The sequence below is a fragment of the Myodes glareolus genome, chromosome 5 (assembly GCF_982192425.1).
Source record: "Myodes glareolus chromosome 5, mMyoGla1.1, whole genome shotgun sequence".
Lineage (NCBI taxonomy): Eukaryota > Metazoa > Chordata > Mammalia > Rodentia > Cricetidae > Myodes > Myodes glareolus.
This window is the reverse complement of record NC_142030.1, coordinates 93,524,007-93,548,216: the sequence shown is the minus strand read 5'-3', so window position 1 is coordinate 93,548,216 and position 24,210 is coordinate 93,524,007. Positions and strand designations below refer to the sequence as shown.

The 24,210-nt window shown below is 41.2% G+C and overlaps 1 protein-coding gene across 3 annotated transcripts in view; it reads right to left on the bottom strand.

The window, feature by feature from the left end:
• Positions 1-4,356: 4,356 nt before the first annotated feature.
• LOC125398095 (zona pellucida sperm-binding protein 3 receptor-like) overlaps positions 4,357-24,210 on the bottom strand; it is a 51,218-nt gene continuing 31,364 nt past the window's right edge. For 2 of the 3 annotated variants that reach the window (XM_048430639.3, XM_048430638.3), the window contains exons 7-11: positions 18,817-19,014; positions 11,925-12,125; positions 11,147-11,227; positions 5,414-5,619; positions 4,357-4,772 (exon numbers count right to left, since the gene is read on the bottom strand). In XM_048430639.3, coding sequence (XP_048286596.3) covers positions 4,563-4,772; positions 5,414-5,619; positions 11,147-11,227; positions 11,925-12,125; positions 18,817-19,014 — 896 coding nt within the window. In that variant the 3' untranslated portion in view covers positions 4,357-4,562. The remainder of the gene's footprint in view (positions 4,773-5,413; positions 5,620-11,146; positions 11,228-11,924; positions 12,126-18,816; positions 19,015-24,210) is intronic. The other variant, XM_048430640.3, reaches the window with a different exon arrangement.

Sequence of the window (24,210 nt, the reverse complement as noted above, 5' to 3'; positions counted from 1 at the left end):
AAGGTGTGTGGATTAATATCCGGGTCTTCTATTCTGTTCCACTGGTCTTCCTGTCTGTTTTTATGCCAATACCAGGCTGTTTTCAGTACTGTAGCTCTGTAGTAGAGTTTGAAGTCAGGGATAGTGAAACCTCCAGAAGGAGAACTGACATTCTTATCTTCCAGTACCCATTAGAGGGCCATGTCACACGGAGGCCAGTCAATCACTTGACTTCCCATCATGGAGGATACAGTGATTAACCTTTTCGGCAATGGAGTCCCATCTACATTTGGATTATATTCTTGTGACCAGGCTTCTTCTACATGTATCATCTGTGGGCTTACCGAGCAGTTGTTTCTCTGTCATATAACAGGATACACTATTGTTGTGTGACAAGACTTTCCCTGGGGAGACACAACACACGTCTACTCACCCCAAATAGGAAACCCACAACAGATCAAAGTATGGATACCACCAAAGTCCAACTTGGTGAACCAATGAGTTTTATTGGGGTTCATTACTGGAATACAGGGGAAAGGTTACTAACAGGGGCAGAAATGGCTCAAAGGTGACCACATGACCAAAGCCCACACTAGCACGGATGGCAGCTCACAAAGGTAGGGGCCTGGAGCACTGCACAGTCTACAGGCCTCACAGCTGGCTGGAGCGTGTCCTTCCCAGGAGAGCCTGTGGGTCTAAACCTCTTCCAGGGAGCTCGACTGGTTTCAGCTTCTTCTGGGTAACTTGTCCGTCTCAGAATACTCTTTGCAGTGTAGCTTGTCTGGAAATGACCCCCAGTGGTCTTTATTCCTTGTCTGAAAATGACCCCCGGTGGTCTTTATTGCTTGTCTGAAAGGGACCCCCAGTGGTCTTTATTGCTTACTCTGGAAGGGAAGGGGGCCTAGTGAACTTCCTGAAGCTATTTTGTGTGGTTTACCTTCTATCTCAAGAAGCTTCCTTAAGAAATGGAATGTTTCAATCTCTAAGGAAACTGCTACACAACCACTATGGGAACTCAGTTGACATCAGAAAAAGAAGATCAATAGCTTGATATTGTGGAGTTTCACTGGTCCTAACTAGCATTCCAGCATAATATCATAAAGCTGTAGTAGATAATACACTGTGATATTGTTGTGGTCATCAAACATATCAAACATCGCCAAGAAAAAGCCAAAGGACAAATCATTTCAGTACAAACACATCAACCGCATGTATTTAGATTTGTTATTTGGCAATAGTAACTAAGACAAAAATGTGTAATTTACTTTCACATTTATGCCTATGAAATGTGTAAAATTACACATTTCTGTCTTAGTTACTATTGCTGTGGTAATGCATCATGACCAAGGCAACCTTTAGAAGAAAGCATTTGGCTGAGCCCTTACCCAGAGTTTCAGAGATTAGCCCATGACCGTCATGGTGGAGAATATGGTGGGAGGCAAGCAGCCATGGCTGAGATGCTCACGTCCTGATCTGCAGGCCGCAGGCAGACATGGACTTGGGCTGGGCCTGGTGTGGTCAAAGGGGAATGGGAAATGCAGATATTTTGTGATAGTTGTGGGGTTCCTCACAGGCACCAAAAAAAAAAATCAACTCAAATGACTTAGATAACATAATCACATAATCACAAAATGTTTGTGCATGAGCTGTACACATGTTCTTGTATGTCTTAATTTTTTTACATTTCTTAGAATATCTAAGGCAATGTAAATGTTATGTTTTGCAGAGTTCACTGCATTGCACTTACATTCTGAGTTTATGTTTATTTAGGGATAAAACCTTGTGAAAGAGAAAGACACATCATAGTGTGGAATCAGATGCCTTAATGTCCACCCCAGAGCAGACTGTTATCTGGAATTCATAAACATCCGAACACTGAATTACATGTAAATGAACAAACTAATAGACAAGTGGGTAAAACGTCTTAGTTAAGACTTTCTGAGAAAATAATGTCTGAAAGAATAGTGAATAAAGGGACCTGGCCAGCTCAAGTGTGGCGAGCTTGGCTCTGGCAGGCCTTGCCCTTCTCCCCATTCCCTCTGCCTTGCTAAAAACTGTTAGATTGCATTCCTAAAGCTAGCCACCAACGACGATTCCCTTACTTGGCCACTTCTTCCTGAAGCTGACTGCCAAAGTCCAGCAATCAAAAGTCTCCTTTGGTTTACCTAATTAATAGGACCAATTAAAATTAAACACCTCATCCTAACTTAGGATTTCCCCGTTACCTTTATAAAACACCATTTGCCTATGTGCCATGGCTCTCTCCCCTCTGTCCAGATGCAGTCCTTGTCCTTCTGGGATAAATATACCTTCCTCTTCTCCCTCATCTCCTGTCTCCTCTACCACAGCATCCTAGCCCATCCTAACACAGACCTCCCCTCTTTCTCTTCTTAAAAATCACACCAGCAAGGTCGTTTGCTGCTGTTTCCCTAACAGTCAGAAAGCAGCCACTTTAACTTTTCTTCCTGGCTTAATAAAGGATCTCTCCATGAAAGCAGGTGTTTGGGTGTGGTCTCTGCCCAATCCAGGGTCTGGAATGGAGGCCCTGCTGTGCACTGAGGTGCACTGAAAGGAGAGTCCCCTTCGATGAACATGTGTTGTTCAAACTCATTAATCTTTAGGAAAAAACACATCAGAAGCTCAATGTGATGACACTCGGTGCCTCTCCCGAGAAGAAAGAGCAGAAGAATGTAAGTGTTTCACTGATTGTTGGTTTTCTGTGGGTAGAAAGAGTCTTTGGGGAAACCCTTGTGGAAAACTGCTGAGAAAATGCACGCATCTTCATGGTTAGCCAGTAATTTCAGCCATATGTTTAATAGGAGACACATGCAAGAATATTCCTAGTTGTATCTGTCTACTTGAGGCAAGAAAAATGTGGCATAGTCGTAAGTGCTACAAAACCGAATGCTATCGATAGTAAATGAACTTCAACTAAAGGCAAAATACACAGGTGCATAAATGTTCATGGACAAAGGTGAAATTGAGATAACTTATTGTGTCTGCCTTACTTGAGGTTTCTATTGCAGTGACACAATGTCATGACCAAATGCAACTTGGGAAGGAAAAGGTCGTATTCCATCTTATCACATCATCCTTGGAAGTCAGGCCAGGAGCTCAAGGCAGAAACCTGGAGCCAGGAATTGATATGGAGTGGAGGAGAAATGTTGCTTACTTGCTTGCTCTCCTGGCTTTCTCAGTTTCCTTTCTTACATGCCCAGAACCACTGGCCCAGGGTTGTGCTGAGCCTTCCCACCTCACCACTAATTAGGAAAACGCCTGTATGGCAGTCTTACTGCATACAGGTCAGTCTTACGGAAGTGTTTTCTCAGTTGCGGCTCCATCTTCTAAGATAACTATAACTTGTGTCAATTCAACAAAAACCAACAAATAACAAGCCAGGACATCTATCTGACTGTGTGGAGAAACACACAAAACCAATTTGCTTTAAAGGGAGACCAGAAGTACTTGTTAGTGTGAAAAGAGACCAGAAGGGGGCACCAAAGAACCTCTTCAATCCCATAAGGTTCTGTTTGTTTGTTTGTTTGTTTGTTTGTTTTTTCCCAGAAAAATGTTCCTTAAATTCAGATCTTGATCTGCAGGTTCAGAACTGGCAGGTGCTGGGCTCGTGAGTGATGTGAGATTCCCCTCTGTATACTGTGAATACTATTGGTAAATAAAGAATCTGTCTTGAGCCCGAGATAGAGTAGAACAGAGCTAGGTGGGGAAAACTAAACTGAATGCTGGAAGAAAGGAGGTAGAGTCAGGGAGAAGCTATGGAGCTGCCACAGACATGCTGGAACTTTGCTGTTAAGCCACAACCTCGTGGCAATACACAGATCAATGGAGATAGCTTAATTTTTTAAAATTTACTTATTTATTATGTATACAATATTCTCAGTATTCTGTCTACATGTATGCCTGCAGGCCAGAAGAGGGCACCAGATCTCATTACAGATGGTTGAGAGCCACCATATGGTTGCTGGGAATTGAACTCAGGACTTTTGGAAGAGCAAGCAGTGCTCTTAACCACTGAACCATCTCTCCAGCCCGAGATGGGTTAATTTATAATATCAGAGTTAGCCAGAAATATGCTTAAGCTATTGGCCAGATTGTATCGCAAATAATATAGTGTCTGTGTAGTTATTTCAGGGCTGAGCCGCCGGGAAGAAACAAGTGGCCTCCTACAACACACGAGTCACAGAGTCATGGCATTCGGTGACAAGTCAGCAGGAATAGGGTTGGGACAGTCTGAACTGTTTTCTTTGCAAGGCAGAAAATAAAGGAGAAATAAAATTACCTGCAGACATGTTAGACAGTGAATTTGTGTTCCGGGTCCATCATATTCATACGACATAATGGACAGAACGACAACGCAGACATTTGGCATTTAATAGTTTATATTTACCCATTCCCGTGAGTCGAGCTGAGAAGGCAACTGAACCGCAATAACTAGCCAATAAGCACTGACGTAGCTTCAAAAACAAAACGAAAAAAGCCACCTAAGTTCTTCTGTCCCAGAAACTTCATAACAGGAGTGGTAGCACTTAGGGGCCAGTCCAGCTGCTGCATGGAGATCCTGTGCATTAACCAAAAGGCCTAAAGGGCCCCTTAATTTTAACATGTTTAGAAGTTTTTTTGTGGATTCGTATCCACTTCCCTTTCTCCTGTTCTAACCGTTCGATCTCCAGAGACAGCTTGTACACCTCCAGGGCCTTTTTCACATCATCTGGGCTTGGGAGGCACTGCAAGAGCTTCTTGCCTTCATTCACTTGTCTGCACTCTTCAGAGGCCTCCTACAGGTGATTTAAAGAAATAAATGGGGAAGGGTAAGGTCTGAGAGGGATTCCTGGCAGAAGTGAGGTTGATAGAATTGATGGACATAGAGAAAATCAGGACTTCGCATCCCTAGCAGGTGTTCCCATGCAGGCCACACCATGTGGAAGAGGTGTGTGTGTGTGTGTGTGTGTGTGTGTGTGTGCAAGTGCTTAGGACCTTCGATGCCCACCACCAGGTTGCTAGGACTATAAGCATATGCCATGGCACATGGCTCTTGAAAAGCAGAAAAGTATAGTTGAAGAAGAAAAGACACGGAGCTCCAAGGATTCAGAGCAGCCCCATAAGGAGAGGTGAGGGGGAGTCCTGCACACACCCCAGAAGCAGAGCAAATGTATACAGACCACAAACATGAAAAGTTATGGTCAGGGCACTAGGTCTAGGAAACCCTCAATCCTAAAGTTCTGGATCCAGTCATAGAGTAGAAAAATCTGCTCCTTCAAGCTCACCATGATGCTTCAAGGTTATAAGTGCATCTCTAGTAAACTGGGCATCCTGGTAGGTGCCAGGTGATACCATCCTAGTCTGGGACAGAACCTTGGGAAGAGACTGCTATATTTAAGGTTGACATCACGGGAGTTCCCTGAATTGCACCACTCACCGTCTTACAGCTGGGTATCCCAGGGTACCATGTTCTGTTTTCTGAACAAATGATGTTTGAGGAACCAACTAAGTCATATCCAGTGTCACATTGAATGGTGACGTTGTCCGTCTCAGCATAGTGCTCTTTCTCCACAGACAGGCTTCCATGCGTGATCACCGGTTTAGGGCACACACCTCTAGCAGAAACGTACCTTGAGCTTTCCTCTTTCAAGGAGATGACAAAATTGAATTAGACAACGAAAATAATGAGAAACTTTGTGTATACTTACATTTGGTTTCAGCAAAACTTACTGGTTTCATTATTAATTATAGTAGTCCTGATATCTATTGAGAAAAGTACTATGTATATTTAGATGCTAAATTTTTGCTGCCTTATAAATTTTACTATGCTTTTATGAACTAGTTTCTATTGTTATTAACATCTTACCAACAACAAAACTGAGAAAGTTAATCCTCTAAACCTCGTATACCTTAAGTGTTATAACCTATGCTTGCATTCCTTCCCCACAGCCTTGATCTAATGCATGATGCTAAGGATGTACTTTTCCGTTGTCCTCATCTTTTAATGCTGCAGGGTTCAACAGAAACAGCGACTTTTGGTTGCTAGGAAAATGATGAAGGAACCAAGGACACTGAAGAGGAAGTCACGTTCTTACCTCATCTTCATTCTGCATCAGCTCATCAATCAGGAGCATCATCAGTCCACAGACACAGAAGGGCCATGGACAGATCGTGGCTATCATAATATTTCAGTGGGAATTTGCAACACTTTATGAGCTAGGTATTAACCCTTGAAATTCCTCTTTCTTGAATACTTGGAAAGAAATGAAGGTTGTTGTGGAAAGCTTGCTTGAGGCACAAATAGATTCTTAGACCAAAGTCATCAAGTCTAGCCTCTAAGTGTCTAGGAAGACATAGAACAGCTGAACAGTAGGGGCTGCTTCCGGCAATGAGGCTTACCTGTGCTCTTAAGGCTCAGGAAGGAAAACTGGTGTTCATTTTTAACATTCTTTTTGCCAAGTTTTTTAAGTTTACTATTCACATCTTAGATGTCATTAAATAAAAAGAGAAAAGGTAAGATTTAGGTAGTTCTTGACCGACAGAAGATATTGTTGTTCTTACTTTGTAATTTTGTCTTCCCCGCATGGCTAGTGGGCCTGGTGTAACATTGAGGAGGCAAAGGTCCCCAATGAAAGACATCAAGAAAGTTTACTGGTCTCTACTTAGACTCACTCACACATAAATACACAAAAGAACAAGTTGAAGTCACACTACAAGCACACACAGAAATTGGTTCCCTGAGCCTGTTAACCCACAGCATTTTTTTCTAGTTCTAGCCATTTAACTATGAATTTCATCTCTCTTTACAGCCAAATAAAATTTCTTTGTGTATAAGTAGCACATTTTTACTATCCACCCATTGGTGGTCTTTGGGATTCAATAAATGTGGATGTACAAGTATCTCTGTGGTAAGATATGGACTCCTTTGAGGGTGTGCTCAGAGGTGGTTTAGCTGGGTCATATATTAGTTCTATTTGGTTTGCCAAGACAGGGTTTCTCTGTAGCTTTGGATTCTGTCCTGGAACTCGCTCTGTTGACCAGGCTGTCCTCAAACTCACAGAGATCTGCCTGCCTCTGCCTCCCAAGTTCTGGGACTACAGTCGTGCTCAGCCCCCAACCTATTTAATTTTTAGGAAGCTCCATCCTGCCATGGTGACGGCACTAGTCTAGACTACTAATAGGAAACAAGGTTTCCTCTTTCTCTACAACCTCATGCATTGCTTTTGTGGTTTCTTGCAGATAGCCGTTCTGATGGGTGAGACCAAATATCAAAACACTCTTCACTTGTATTTCCCTGATGGCTATGCTGAACATGTATTTGAAATATATATTGGCCATTTGTATTTTTCTTCTGAGAGCTGTCTGTTCAGCTCATTGCCTATTTGCTGAATGGAAGTTTGTTTTATCAGTGTTTAATTTTTGTAGCTTTTTTAAAAAAAATCTCTAGATTAACCCTTTCTCTGACGTGTAGCTGGAAAGGCCTTTCTACCATTTTCTTTGCTGTCTGCTTGCTTGCTGATAGTTTCCTTCACTGATCGGAGGCCTTGTACCTTCACGTAACCCTATTTGCCAACAACTGTGGATATTTCTGGCAGAATTCTATTGTCTGTATTCTGAAATGATTTCACCATGCTTTTCTATAATTGTCTAAGCATTTCTGGTGTTAAATCAAGACATTTGATCCACATTGAATTAGCTTTTGTACAGGGAGAGAAATATGGGCCTAATTTCATTCTTCTGTTGGCACTTGTCCAATTTTGCCAGCTAGCATTATTTTTTGAATTGGATTTTTTAAAAACAAATTTTAACTCTTTTGTCAAAAAATTAGGTGTGCATATCTGTATGAGTTTATATATTGTGCATACATGAGCACATAGTATATGAGTTTATATATAGTGCACATCATGTGAGTTTATATATAGTACGTACATGAGTGCATATCATATGAGTTTATATATAGTGCATGCATGAGTGTATATCGTGAGTTTATATAGAGTGCATAATGAGTCCATATCATGTGAGTTTATATATAGTGCATGCATGAGTGCATATCATATGAGTTTATATGTAGTGCATGCATGAGCGCATATCGTGTGAGTTTATATATGGTACATGTATGAGTGCATATCGTGTGAGTTTACTTCCAGGCCCCTTATGTTCTGTTGCTCTATGTGTCTGCCTTTGGACTGGCACCATGCGATGTTTGTCACTAAGGCTCCGTAGCACAGTTTGAGGTCAGGTAATAAACCTCTAACTGTGTTCTGGTGGCTTAGGATTACTTTGGCTACCTGTAAATTTCTATATGTGTTTCCATGCTAATTTTAAAATGCTTTTAAAGTTCTGTGAAGAATGTCATTGACATTTCCATGAATACTACACTGAATCTCTAAATTTTTTTAGAGAGGATAGCTATTTTCACAAAGTTAATTCTGCCAGTCCAGGAACAAAGGTTTTTTTTTTTTTTTTCCTCAACACCTAATGTCTTCTTCAATTTCTTTTTTCAATGTTTTAAGGTTTTTCATCTTCTTGGTTAGGTTTAGTCCTATATATATTAAATTTTATTCTTAATTGGTTAATTTTATATGTGTGTGTTTTGCCTGCATGTATGTATGTGAACCACATGTTTTGCCTGATACCTGAGGGTCAAAAGAGGACATCTCGTATCCTACCCAAACTAGAGGAATGGTGGGTGCTGGAAACTGAACCCAGATACTGTAAGAGAACAACAGGGCTTGTAACCATTGACCCATCTCTTCAGCCCCATATTCCTAGATATCTTATTATTTTTAGCTATTGTGAATGGGATATTTTATATAATTTGTCAACAAGTTCATTGCTGGTATATAGAAAAGCTACTGGTTTCATTTTCTGTTGGTGGATAAATGCATAAAATATATTTGATTACTAAAGTATAAATCACATATGAGGTTTCATAGCTTCAAAACAGCTATTCTACATGTATAGAAGTTTGTTGAGATGCACAGTGTCTAGGCTTAGTAAATATGGGTATGTAATTTTGAGAAGTTATTATAAATTAATAAAGTTTTGATTTTAAAAAGTATTATGTTCTCTGTCGATGCTTCTTCGTGGCTGGGGGAAACCTCAATGCCTGTTTTGACCTCAGTTTTGTCCATCAGGTTTCTGCCACACATGGCACAAAAAACTTCCTGTCATCTGGCCAGTTCCTCCCTGCCATGGCAGGGATGAGGTCGCTGCAAGTCTGTGAGCATCAGATCCTCTCACTTCTGCCGATCTCCGCAGTCCGTGCAGGTTGCGGTCTGTTGTGTCGGGAGGACATATCTTCTGTGTGCTGATGCACTAGGATGGATGCCCTGCGCCACAGGGCATAGTGGGATAGGATGATACTGAGCATCACCGATCTCTTAACCCAGGCTGTGTCTCTGGGGCGCTGTGGCACTGATCCTGCTTGGGGGATCCAAACAGGTTGTGTTTAGTCTTTGGCGAACAGTTCTGCTAGTCCTGAGGTCCTACAATCCAACCACCTGCCCTTCCAAACAATAACAGAGACGACAGAGGAATTTGGGCATTGGCAATCTTCCAGTTTCAGATTCTCCTACACCCTTTACGGTGTGTTTCTGTTGTCTTCTGTGGCTGTGATATTTGTCCTCTGGCTTGGGTTTCCAGTAACACAGATTGTCCACAGGACAATCTTGCACCAGATGCTTTGAGTCTTTCAGGACACTTCTCTGGTAGAATTCTTCTCCACACACACCATTTAGCATGGTATGTGGTCTGTAAAAAAAAAAAGCCAATGTAGGCTTCCTCCTATTTTCTCTTGTTTCTGCATTGGTGATTTTTACCTTGACTTTCTTTTATTTAAGTGTGTGTGTGTGTGTGTGTGTGTGTGTGTGTGTAAATTGTGCAACTAGAAAGGGAGTCATGAGGAGAGGAAGAGTTCTTAAAGTAGGGGTAAAGAGAAAATAATATCATATTTGTGACATGAAAGCATAGCAGGGATACTCTCAGGGGAACAAATAGAGCTGGTCAAAGAAAAGTAGGAAGTAAGGAGAGAATAATAGGAGAAAGAAAGAAATTAGAACAAAGTATGATGACTCCATGAATAGAAAGAAGTTCCATAATCAAGCTCATACATATATTTGCATTCTAACCTCAAAAATTAATAAAACAGGAAACATATGCATGCATACATATATACATACAACACACACACACACGTTTAACAGAATAAAGATGCTACATCCAGGATGCTGATTAGTATCTCTGTACAGTTATGTGACTAATAGGGGGAAAACACAGGACCAGTATGGTTCATGCCACTCAAAATTAATCCTACCAAGCCACTTGCATAATATTTTCATAACTTACTTTTCTTCTTGTATCTTTGGATCAGTAGACTATGCATCCTGCTTTCAAAGACCAGAAGCAAAACAATCCAACTAGTGGACACTGAAGCTGTCCACTGATATAAACAATCCAAGCAGTGGACACTGAAGCTGACCATTGACATAAACAATCCAAGCAGTGGACACTGAAACTTGGACACTGAAGCCGAGCGTTGATATTTAGGCTATAACTCTCAGCAAATTTCTCTGGACTTCTTTACCTACTGGGACAGCTTGGACGAGGGGAAGTGTTACCATACTTTGTGGCAATAAGCTGTGATCATGATGAAGAGTCAGGATGTCAGATAGATACTGGTTCAGGAAGTAGTATATCTGGAGCCCAAGACAGTCACTGTTGAGTTCCACCAGTGGGATTTGGACTGAGTAAGCAATTTTGAGGCATGAAGAAATTCTGTTCACCAGGAATAACAGCTAGAGATATCACATCTGTCAAAAAGCCCAAGTCCACTGGAGTGCTGATGGGAGGAAATAGAGTGGGCAGCAGTGAAAGGAGACTAGTCATAGCAATTACAACCCCAGAGTAGAGGTCATTTACTTTCAACTCTCCTTTACAGTGTTCTTTAAGACTATGATGGATATTATTTTAATCATGATTCTTTCTCACATCCCACCCCTACTTCCTATGACATCCTACAAAATTAGCTACTAGATCTCAACATATCTTCTTAAACTTTGCTGTTATATTAACCCAAACTATGGTGTGCGATAGACTGTCATGTCGAGATAAGGAATCATTCATAGTAAGATAGTCACAATGCTCTATGATGATATTTTCAGTGTCTTACCATTATCAGATATATATTTATTGCTCTTCGTGACTGTTTCTGCTACGCTTGGTGAGGTAACAGCAACATGGCTTTGCATTTCTGAGTTAGAATGAGAAAAAGGATAAGGTTGATGTCAGTCACTAGTACACAATCTTCCCGTCCATAAGAAATCTCCCATTGTTTCATAATTCTATAAGCCATTTTCCCCCTTGGTGTGTAAATACAGAGACTCATGGATTAGTCTTTTACATTACTAAAATATTGGCCATAACATTAACTGATAATATATGCAGGAACATTAGCAAACTGCAACATTGAAGGATTTTATTCTAAGTGCTAGGTTCTCTAACAAAAACTTTTGTAAGCCCTCTCTGTCAGTATATCTTGATTCATAACTCTATCAATAGCCTTGGTGGTGCTAGGATAAATATCTGTGATCTTCTGCATAATACTTATTGGAAGGACAATCCCAGACTCATTAGTTTTTCTTTCTTTCTTTCTTTCTTTCTTTCTTTCTTTCTTTCTTTCTTTCTTTCTTTCTTTTTTTTTTTTTTTTTTGGTTTTTCAAGACAGAGTTTTTCTGTAGCTTTGGAGCCTGTCCTGGAACTAACTCTTGTAGACCAGGCTGACCTCGAACTCACAGAGATCCACCTGCCTCTGCCTCCCGATTAAAGGCATGTGCCACTACCGCCCGGCCCAAACTCAATTACTTTTTAAGAATATTCTTCATGAAACTGCATAGAATCACTCGGGATACCTGGGAAATGATGACGACAAGTTTCCTCTGCAGTCTTACCTCCCTGACATGATGGCATTGCAGGTTCCCACCTTCCATCCGCTTGACACGAACTCCTCCCATCAGTCGACATAGGGTAAGAGCCTTCAGCACAGATATAGAAAACATAGTCTCCATAGGCATAGAGGCACATGCCGGTTAAGTCTCTCCTTTCACTGACAATCTTGATTTTATTCATATTTGGCGTCGGGCAGCATGCTCCTGAAAGATAAAAGAAAACGCGCATGCTTCATCTTATGGGAAAGACAGCTCTGAAGCTGCGGCTCTATCTCGCGGAAGATATTAATAATCAAACTCCAGGTAACAGGATGAAATGTTGCTTTCAGGGGAGAGGAAAAAATTTTAGTAGGTATAAAGTTTCAGCTGAACAAATTCTAGAAACGTCCAGTGCAAAACAGTAGAGCAATGCAGTTGATGATTGCAACACTACACACTGATCAATGGAGTATATTTAACTTTTAGTGCTGATAACCATGATCCAGAAGAAAAGAGAAAGAAGGGTTGCATCAAGATGGCAGGATAAGTCCTGATTTGATCATTTCCCCTGTTAAAACGTATTGTTGGTTGCTTTTCCATTCCTGGGATGAGATACCATGATGAAGTCAATTTTCAAAAGGAAGAGTCCAGTTGGACTTATGGCCCCATGGGGTTAGAGACTATGATGGCAAAGTTGGGGAGCATGGTGACAGGTGGTTGGAGCAGCAGGTGAGAACTCATACTTTAACTCATTAACAGGAGGCAGAGGGCACACTGGAAATGGTGTGAGTCTTTTGGAACCTCAAAGCCTCCCTCCAGTGATGCACTTCCTTCAACAAAGCCATGCCTCCTCATTGTTCCCAAACAGCTCCACCAACCATGGACCAAGTATTCAGTCCACCACATGTATGCCTGGAACTGCTAGCCAATGTGTTAGGTTCTCTGACAAAAACTTTTGTAAGCCCTCTGTCAGTATATCCTGATCCATAACTCTATCAATAGCTTTGGTGGTGCTCGGAAAAATATCTGTGATCTTCTGCATAATACATATTAGAAAGACAATCCCAAACCCAATTATTATAAAAAATACCTTCACAAAAACTTAGGAGAATCTGGCAGGAGGGCAGTGTAATAAGTTTGAGCCTAGTAAAAAGAAAAGGTGTGTTGAAGAAGAAAAGAAAGGGAGAAGGAGTTGCCTGTACCATAGCCACTCACTCCCAGCTCACCCCTAATCCCCCTTCTAAGCACTTCTATAGGGAGAGAGACATCTTTTACTTGGAAGAAAGAGAGGGAACTAGACATACGCCCTACAACCAGTACCAGGTTTACCTCAGTGACCACTACTGGGCAGAGCTCCATGGCCCCTACTTCTAGATCAGCGTCTGTGGACAGAATCTCCACAGACAATAGAAAATCTGAGACCTCTGAAGGACAAACTCCTCCATAAAAATTTTATTTCTGTTGTCTGCCATAGTATGGACCTGAGAACATTCTCTCAGGGCTCTGTTCAGGTATAAACTTCCAGCGTGACCTAGATTAGTATCAGATTTAGTGACCAAGGGGTCATTTTTAATTTTCCTTTCTTAACCTTGGACTATCTTAACCTTCAATAAGAAAAGACTCCCTCTGCTGAGGGCAGGATAAGAAAGTAAGCTCAAAACTCTATTTTATAATTCCTGCTATGCTAAAACCCAATATTGGAAGAATACAATGGGCAGGATCTTTGGTCCATAGTTAGTACCCATAGTTAGGTTCACTGTTGCCAAGGGAATGGTTGAAGGCACAAGCAAAGCTTGGGTAGAATGTACAATAGAGCTCATTTCTGTCAGGCTGTGTCCTCTCTGGCCCAAAACGGGCAAGAGCAGGCAGTCTTAGAAGATGGTCCTTGGTCCTGGTCCTGTGCAGTGTTGTGCTGGTCACGACAAGCAATAAAATCCAGGATGATTCAGTGATCCGCTAGACAGGTGACCACAGCACTGTCCACCTCAGGCATAATCTATGGCACCAAATTACAGGCCAGTGGCTGTGAATGAAGATTCTAGGTCTTCCCCAGCCGAAATCAAAGTCTTCAGGACATAACAGGAATGGAATACCTTCCTCAGCACCTTCATCAACCATCCTGAGCTTCAGACTAACTGCAGGTTGTGACAAGTGTGAACTTGGAGCACCCCCAACTGCTAAGACACCGATAGAGACTCAGTCTATGACTATGGCAAACCCTAACTTGGGATGGGAACTAATGTTGACATTTCAGCAGTCACCACCAGCCCAGAGAACATAATAAATGTCTTGAACTTGCTCTGTAGTTCAGGCAGGTCTCAAATTTGTGATCGCTCTGCCTCAGCAGGGAAAATGGTCACATAAGAAATGCTCACACTCGGAGATATGATTCTGAATACATGACCTTGCGAGGATTGAGTCATGAAGAGAGAGAAGACCAGTAAATAATGAGACTGAGCCAGAAATAATGAGACTGAGTTCTCTCCTATGAACGGCATGGACAGTTCCAGGGGTTTTTACTAATATCAGTTCTTGGCTAATGTAGAGGCTAAAACAATAAGAGTTCTTTCAAACTCTTTTTTATAAGATGCTCATTCCAAAGTCAGACGATGACGCACAAAAAAAAAAAGAAAGAAAGTTACAGGATAATGTCCCTGAAAAAAGAGACAAAAATCCTCAATAAGATTCTATCAAGCCAAGTCCAACTGCACCTTGAAAAGACTATTGGCCATAATCTATTGAGAGCTATCCCAGTGATAGAAAGACGGTTTAACACAGAAAAATCAATAATCACAATATACTACATCAATAGAATGAAATAAATAAGCTGGAGTATATAGATGAATTTTTTGATAAAACTAAAAACACTTTCATGCAAATATCTCTGAGAAAAGTAGGTATAAAAACCATATGTCATATGGAATATACCTACAGTCAACAGCATCCTAAGTGGGTAAAGCTGAAAATTTTCTCTATAGGATCCAAAATAAGACAAAACATCCATGTACACCATTTTGAGTCAAGACAGTACTGGAAGACCTAGTCACAGCAAACAAGCAAGTGAAAAATTTATTAAAATGTAAAGTTGTAAGAGGAAGTCATCATCACTGTCCACAGATGATTTCATCGCATTTACAGGAAAATCTCAATGGCTCAATTAGGAAAGCATTAGGAATATTAGTCAAATTGTCATGGTTAGTGTTGTCAACTTGATGGACTCTGGAATCCCCCAGGAGATAAATCTCTGCTCAAACCTTTGAGGGATTATCCAGACAGGGCCAGCCTCTAGGCATGTCTGTGAGAAATGATCTAGATTTGGTTAGCTGAGATGGAAAGACACCCTGTGGATACAGGCAACACCGTTCCCTCCCCTAGGTTCTGGACTGGATAAAAGGGGAACAGGTTAAGCCCCAGCATTCAAGGTTCTCTGGTTCCTGCCTATGCACACAATGTGGCAGCTCCTAGGTCTGTAAGCCAAAACGAACCTTTCTAACCTTATATGTTGCTTTCATGAGGTACTTTGTTTCAGCAATCAGAAAAGAAAATAGTGCAGAAAATTAGTACCAAAAAGTAGGTTCTTTGCGGTTAATGTGAACATATGATTCTTTGGGTTTTGGAACTGGTTTCGAGAGAAATGTGGAAAAGTTTGGAACATTAGACCCAGAGGTCTGCAAACAGAACTCAAAGAATGGTTATGGTGGGGGCTATAAAACCAGAATGTCAAATGCAGACTCTGGAAGCCAGTTTATGAAGTTTCAGAGGAGAATAATTAACAGCTCTATTGGGAACTGGCCAAGAGGCCATTTTTTTGCTATTCTGAACAAGAATCTGGCTTCATCCTGCCTGTGTCTTGAGAACCTGAGTGATGCTGAACTCATGAGTAAGCCAACTAATGTCTTTGGTACAGGAAATTGGAAGACTTCCTAATGTTCAATCTACAACATGATTAATTCTCAGCGTTCTTGTTCAGATCTACAACAGAGAGAGACAGAGAGCGGGAAGGAGGGAGGGAGGGAGGGAGGGAGGGAGGGAGGGAGGGAGGGAGGGAGAGCAAGAGGGGAAAGGAAGAAATTAAAAATATTAAAAAGGAATGTGAAATGTAGCAAGGAAAGTTGCACACACAAGTTTAAAACTGCAGGCAAGGAAAGTGCATAGGACAAAACATCTACAAATGTTTAAAAGAAACACCACTCTTTCCATTGGAATAATAGGATAGGCTCCTTGGAAGCAAGACCACACCCATCAAAGGAATCAATTTGTGAAAATGCAAATGCACGGGAAATGAGGTGGTGAAATCCAACACTGCAGCCTCAGGGGCCCCCCATCTAAACTGACTGCTTAGGAAAGTGGCTGATTTAGCCAACAAAGCAGCAAAACCCACAATAGCTGTGGTCCAAAAGGCCAGGCTCCATCCTTGACTAATAGTAGAACTTAGCAGCAGCATCCACGTGGCATGTGTTTTGAAACATGACAGATGCAAGACTTGTTTAGAAGTTTCAGGGAGTCACTGAGACCAGTCAGTCTGTAACAGGGTTGGAGTCTCTGCAAGGAGTTCACTGAGAGGCCCCTGGGTGAAACGGTGAGGACGAAGCCCCTTGGAGCCCAGATGATTCCTTCAGGAGTCCCAGATGCCAGACACACAGCTGCAAGATTTGGTGTTTTCAATACTGGGTTTCAGTCTCACTTGAATCTAGTAATTCCTTTCGACATCTCTGTTTTTTCCATTTAAAATGGAAATTATTATCATGTGCCATTGACATTAGAACCAAGTCACTTATATCTTACAGGGGCTTGCGGTTAAAAGACTGCCTGCATTCTGGGCGTAGACTTTTATACAGTGTTGAAATTGAAGCTGTCAAAGACGGTGAGACTTTTTTCTTTTACTTTTGAGATTGCACTTACATCATTTCTCCCTTTCCTTTTCTCTCTCCAAACACTCCCATATACCGTTCTTCGCTGTTTTTTTTTTTTTAAATTTGGGGCCTCTTTTGTCATTAATAATTGTTATGTGTGTGTGTGTGTGTGTGTGTGTGTGTGTGTGTGTGTGTGGTGTGTTATCGAGGTTGACCATTTGGTAGTAGATAACCAATCGGTATGTTATGTTCTTTCCTGGAAAAGACTATCTATTCCACTCTCAGCATCCCTTAGTTGCCTGTAGATATTTGTGTAGTGTTGAGACCTCATGGGATTTTCACTGTCCCTTTCAGCATGTCCGTTAGCATTTTCCCTCTTCAGCTCATGTGTAGACAGTCATGCAGGAGAGACTTTACGGGTGTAGCTTCTGACATTCCTAGGAGACACTACCTCACATCACAGTCCCCAATCCTCTTGCTCTTACACTCTTTCCACCCTGTCTTCTTGGCAATGTTCCTGGAGTGTGGGAGTGTTTTATAGATATATCCACTGGGACTGGGCTCAATAACCCTGCATTTTGATTAGCTGTGGTTTTCTATAACTTAAAGTTGGGTTTTGTATTCTGAGGTTACCAAGAACATGCAGGAACAAGAGGTAAAAAGTTATCGGTTAAAATTAATATGCTTTGGTTCCAGAGAGAAAGCTCAGTGAGTGAAGGCACTTGATTGCACAAACCTAATAATCTAAAATTAACCCCTGAGACTCAAGGAAGTCAGTTTTTCTCCTTCACCTTTGTTGGTTCCAGGGTTCAATGCAGATCACCAGGTTTGTGCAGCGAAAGCACACACACTTAGGAAAAGTGTTGAAAAACTGAGGAAAGGAAGCTTCTAGCAAGTAGTCAGGAAAAAAATTCCTTTGAAATAATCATGAGTGTAAACAATAATAAAATTCATGTTAAAAATAAACCAAGATGGAATAAAATTTATATGACCAAAGAAAACAGTTGTCTGCCTAGACTTGTCTGCCCTTAAAACATAACCCCCAATAGTAAGGTGAAGACATAGCAAGAGACAGACAAAGAACATTTCATCACCAGTAGATCCTCACTAAAGGAGACTAGAGTATCCGTTGGGGAAAGGAACATGGCATCATAAGTCTAAAGAATCAGAAGAGATTCAATGGCAGGTATCAATGAGAACAGTTACGTGGCATTTAAAACTTATGTAGAGTTAAAATGTATTTTAAAAATAGCATCTAAATTGAGTAGAAATAAATTAGGTCTCTAAGTCTTTCTATTGCCTTGAAAGAGGTGAAGGCATTATAGCAAAAACTAAAAATGCATGATATAATTTTCATTGTATACTAAAGCAAATAAAAGCTAGGTATGTGTGTGTGTGTCTCTGTCTCTGTGTGTATAGAAAAATAAACAAAGAGAAAGGAAAGAAATTATCAATTCAAAAGAAGTCAAGGAGATAATACAAAAGGCAGAAAACATAGTATACTATGATATGTCATATAATTATATATCATAATTTCAAGTGCAATACTAATTACATTAATTGCACATTCACCTGCTTGAAAAAAATATTTAAAATATTGAACAACAGAAATCTTAAAACTAAGTCATTCGCTACAAATTTAAATAAGCTGTGAGCTGTATTGATATGAAAATATAACTTAAAGACAAAAAGACTACAGCTGTAAAGGGTCATTTCATAATAATAAATGTGAAACACATCAGTAAGATACACCATTTTAAACATGCACACATCTATTAATGTCATCTCAAGATACCAAAAAATGTTTTAAAAATTAAAAGATAAAACATAAACATGTCATCAGTCCTTCAGAGGAAACTGATTTACAGATTTAAATACAGAACACTTAATAATCACAAAATAAGGCATATATTCAAATGTGCACTGAATTTTTATAAAAACTAATCATTTCTTAGGTTCTGAAATGGGCCCCAAGACATTTCAAAGATTGTGCTTAACCCATTCAATAGATAACTTGAAAGACGCGTGCAATGAATGGCTTTTTCTAGTTCGAGGTCACTTACGTTCACAGCCTTTGGAAGGCGTCCACGTCAGATTCTCTTGACATGTCACGATCTGGGGCTCCATGACAACCGGTCGGTAGCCAGGCTTGCACCGGTATTTCAATTTGGTCCCAATCACAAATATTTCAAAATTTCTTAAGGGAAACTTATTGCCCTCCCAGGAAGCATAGGGAATATCTGGTACGTCAGTACAACCATCTGGCCATGAAAAACATTATGAAGAATGTTATTGGAACTGGCATAGAGAGCCATGAGAATGGGATTTAAGATGGCTGTCACAGCTTTACTTAGCAAGAGTAACTTATTGTGACGACCAGCATATGTTTGTGATTCAGAACAAACTTTTTAGGTTTCCCTTTAAACATAATAATTTTATTCAGAACAGTTGTTTACAGTGTATTAAAAGTAACCAGTGTTTAAAGGGTTAACAGACAAAGTTTTCTGCCTTTCTTGGGAAAATTTATGATCTAAAACCTTAGTTAGGGGGAAAATTTATGATCTAAAACCACCTAACAGCTCCCTTACAACTAGAGCTACAAATGTAATTTGAGTATAATTCTCTCTTACCATGTTGACAAACTTTATTTTTAGTATCTCATGATGTTAGCAGGATGTAAGAACAAGGAAATGGTTAGAGAAGGAGCATGGCAAGCCGGTCCTAAGACAGAGGGCTAAGCCAGAATCAGAACACCTAAGCAAAGGGTGGAGGGTCCATGCTGCAGAAACTGAGGCTGAGTTGGCGTTCCTTAGAGGATTAAAGGTCGTTTTGGTTTGGCCATTGTGACCGACAAATACTAGTCTAGGGGATCCGACCCAGTTCAATCAAGAATACTACCTAAGAAATCGCCCAATTTGAAATCTATGGAAAATTGTCTGGGCTTTGTGTCTGTGCTATTTCTAAATGCCACACAAAGGTTATTAATTTTTTTAAAGAGTTGAGCTGTGCCTTCATAATATTTAGGTGAATTTTTATATGTCTTTCCTCGGGGCAAAACACCTGCTGCATAGCCTTTGCCTGGTGGACAGCAGAACGTTTTATTTACAGAATTAATCCTCCCTCAGACATTCATCTATACAACTGTTTACCAAACTTCCTGTATTACTTGGTACAGACAATTAGATTAGGTCTCTTCTACATTTAATTCTAAATACCTGTTTCCTTTGTTGATTACTTCTTTAGGACGTATTGAGTTCTGGGTTATTCTAATTTTAAAATTTCACATATAAAATGTTATTCGAAATGAAGAGGACAAAATAAATCACACCAGATCATAATGATTAATAGATTCATATGATCCAGGAATTTCTTCCTCAATGGTTCTGATATCGTTTCTCTTCCTGAAGACCGTCCTGGTTCCTCAGCCTCAGTCATGAGGATTGGGGTCAGCTCCTGGCCATGTGAGATGTAAGATAATAGTGCTATGCACAGAAAAATGTGATGTCACCAGTAAGAGGCCACATCTGTGCCAAAGCTTCAACAAGCTCTACCTATGCAGGTAGAATGTCTGTGACAGGCATCTATAAGAGTTACAACATTACAGATCCAAAGCCACAGGTATTCTGGGATGAATATTTTAGCGCTTTTAAAAAACATTTGTCAAGCTATTACCTTCCTCTGTGTGTGACAGCATTCTTGTGACTGGGGCTCTAAAACTACTTAATACCATTAACTTTAGACACATCTGGAATGAGCCCAATTATACTAAAGCCTGCCTTTATCCTCCGAAGCCTTCTCAACAGTCTTTCCTAACCTACTTTAAAATATCAAAAATATACCGTTCACCAAACTATGTAGCTCACCTCGACTTATCAAATTCATTTTAAAAATGGATTTCAAAGCTCTTCATAGACCCCCAGACGTGGCACCCTTATGTTCGTGTCCTCTGTAGTCTGCCTGTTGACTCACTCACCCGAACTACTGCTTGACACACTACACAGCCTTGAAAGAATGGGCCATGTCTTCCTGATGCATGAATCTAGTAGATGTCAGTCTCTGCCCCAGAGCCCACCCCCAACTACCAGCTTGATGGAGGAGGCTACACTCCAGGCCTCTCTTTCTAGTCACCTTGAGGAAGCTGGGGACTCAAACTTGATGTTCATTATTCTTCATGTCTTCTCTGATTTCTTTATGTATAAATTCATTCTTTCTGGAAATGTTATCTCATGGCCTGCTCCTGTGATCCCACAGTCTGAGAAATCAGCCTTACCCCTCATCTGCGGCACCTTTCTGCTTAGGAGTTCAGAGACCTTGCTGTGCTATGAGTTTACAACTCCTAATTTTTGGTCCTAAGCAGTGCCTGGCTCCTCCATGCTCCTTGTCATAGAAAGAGTCCCAGCCTAAATCACAAGGTGTACAACTTCCCACAAAACCCCTAGGACTTACAAAAAATGCATCTGTGCCTCACGGTTCCATCCCTCTCCATTGCAGCTCTCTTTCTCCATCCATATCTATCTATCTATCTATCTATCTATCTATCTATCTATCTATCTATCTCCATCCATCTCTATCTCTATCATCCATCCATCTATCCATCTTTTTCATCTGTCTACCTATTATTTATCTCTATCATATATCTAGCATCTATCTATTCACCCATCTCTATCATCTATCTGTCTCTATAATCTATCCCTATCATCTATCTATCTACTTATCATCTACCTATCTATCTCTACATCTCTATTATCATCTATCATCTGTCACTGTGTCTGTCTGTCTCTTCCTATCTCTTTCTCTCTCTCTCTTCCTCTCTCTCTCTCCCTCTCTCTCTCTCTCTCTCTCTCTCTCTCACACACACACACACACACACACACACTTTACACTATTCCTCTTAAAGAAGCCCCTCTCTAGTTTTAATGAGAAAACTTTTCTGTCCCTTAAGGTCCTGCCATACTGTTTTTAATTGCGTATACTGTCCCTCTCTAATGCTCTGTCCCCTAAAGTCCCTTTCTCTTAATAAAGCTCATGCCTGAATTGTAATCATGGTCAACTGTGGACAGCTCAACAGATCCCTAGTTCCGTCCCTCTAAAGGGCTGGGAATGCAATCCTACAGCATCCAAGGCAGTAGCAGAGGTTTCCCACTTTGATGGAACTGGACCGCCAGATGGAACAACCAGCATGATTTATGCCCTTCTGTTTCTATGATAACTTCATGGAACTGTTGTCTCATTAGAACATGGGATTTGAGGAAACCAGCATCTGTGTTCCCAGGCCATGGTCACTCATAGACAGCCCTAGAAAAACCATCATCTGCTTTCCTTTGAGATGAGAGCTGTTTCTTTCGTTAACACCTTCCAGAAAGTGGGTTTGGGGGATCAAACTCTGTTCATTATGTTTGGAGGCAAGCCCATTTAGCCACTGGGCCATCCTGCTGGCAGAGCCTACAGGAAGATTTTTACAGCAATTACTTAATTCATATTACCAATGGACTCAGGGCATGAAAACTATGTAATGCACATGTTGAATAACAGTAAAATATTACTGACAAGAATGTCTTCCTTCTAACAAAAAAGGTGGGAGAAAAAAGTATAAAATTTAACGTGTGCGATTATTGCATTAAGGTAGGTTTGGGGAGTCACTGAGACGGTTCCGTGGGCTCAGGTGCTTGCTACTAAGACTAAAAACCCGAGTCCCATTCCCTAGACCCACATGACAAAAGAAAGCAAGCTCCAGGAAGTTGTTTTCACATGTGTCCATTGTGTGTGTGTGTGTGTGTGTGTGTGTGTGTGCGCGCGCGCGTGCGCACACACGCGCATGTGTGCACAACCAAATAAACACATGAAATTCAAAGTGGGCTTGTATCTACAAACGTACCCCACCCATATCCTGGATAACCTCAGCTGAAAACACTGCAGCTTCTTCACGGTCCTTACTCACTGGCTTCACAAGTGGGGACAGAAGGGTACCACTCGCTATTAGCTTCACAGCAGATGATGCTGCTGCCTCTGAGAACAGAACCCTTCTTGCATCTGATCTCAACAGAGTCTTTGTAAGTAAAGAACTGTCAAAATCCAGGGGCCAAGTCCCCCCGCCCTGGGAATCTGTGGCTGATGACAGATGATTTCTAGAGAAGCACAGGAAAAGACATCTAGGTTGTGAAAGAGAAATGAGAGTCGAGAGGTGGCTAGGGAGGAGGGGAGTGTTACAGTTCCAGGGAAAGTGGTTGACCCAGTTATCACCTTATGTTAATTAAGGGAGCCATTTTAGGGTTGGCAAGAGACTTGGCTCTAGAGGGGTTCCCAGGCATCCAAGGAGATGTTCCCAGCTAGGTCCTTGGGCAGCAGAGGAGAGAGTGCCTGAACTGGTCTTGTCCCTTAGCCACACACTGATGAATATCTTGCATATTACCATAGAACCTTCATCTGGCGATGGATGAAGATAGAGACAGAGACCCACATTGGAGCACTGGACTGAGCTCCCAAGGTCCAAATGAGGAGCAGAAGGAGGGAGAACATGAGCAAGGAAGTCAGGACCATGAGGGGTGTGTCCTCCCATGGAGACAGTGGGACAGATCTAATGGGAGCTCACCAAGGCCAGCTGGACTGGGACTGAAGGAGCATGGGATCAAACTGGAGTCTCTGAATGTGGCTGACAATGAGGGCTGTCTGAGAAGCCAAGGATAATGGCACTGGGTTCTGATTCCACTGCATGTACTGGCTTTGTGGGAGCCTAGTTTGTTTGGATGCACACCTTTCTAGACCTGGATGAAGCAGGGAGGACCTTGAACTTCCCACAGGGCAGGGCACCCTGACTTCTCTTAGGATTAGAGAGGGAGAGGGAGGGGGAGAAGGAGGAGTGGGAGGGAAATGGGAGGAGGGGAGGAAATGGAAATTTTTAATAAATAAATAAATAAATTTAAAAAAAAAAGAAATTAAAGACAGTTCCTCTCTGGAGCCCAGTATGAGTAGCATGCCCTGGGAACACAGACTCGGGCCTCCCCATCCACCGTGCTCCACTGTGGAGGTGGTTACAGGAGATTTTGTCACTGACAGAACAAAGAAAGTCATAAATCAATGCACTTACCAAACATGCTGGTGGGGCCACAGGTAGACGACTACAGCAGGAAAACTATGCTGTGGACTTTATATAATATCTGATGAAATTCTTAAACTCTGAATTCATGAAAGCTAGCTGTTTGCTAAGGATACTAAGATTCTGATAGTCACAAGAATGCTCAGTCAGACACAGGGTGGACAATGGATGGCTTTCAAAGGACTAAAGATAGCCCAAGATAATATGGCTCTGGTCTATACCATTTTAACTCGGTTCATAATATAAGTTTATGTCAGATACATGCAAGGGACACATTTAAAAATTATATATTCTCTAGGCACCCCACAAAGAACGGAGGGCCCATCCTGCTGGTTATTGCGATAGAGTTGATTTTCTCCATTAA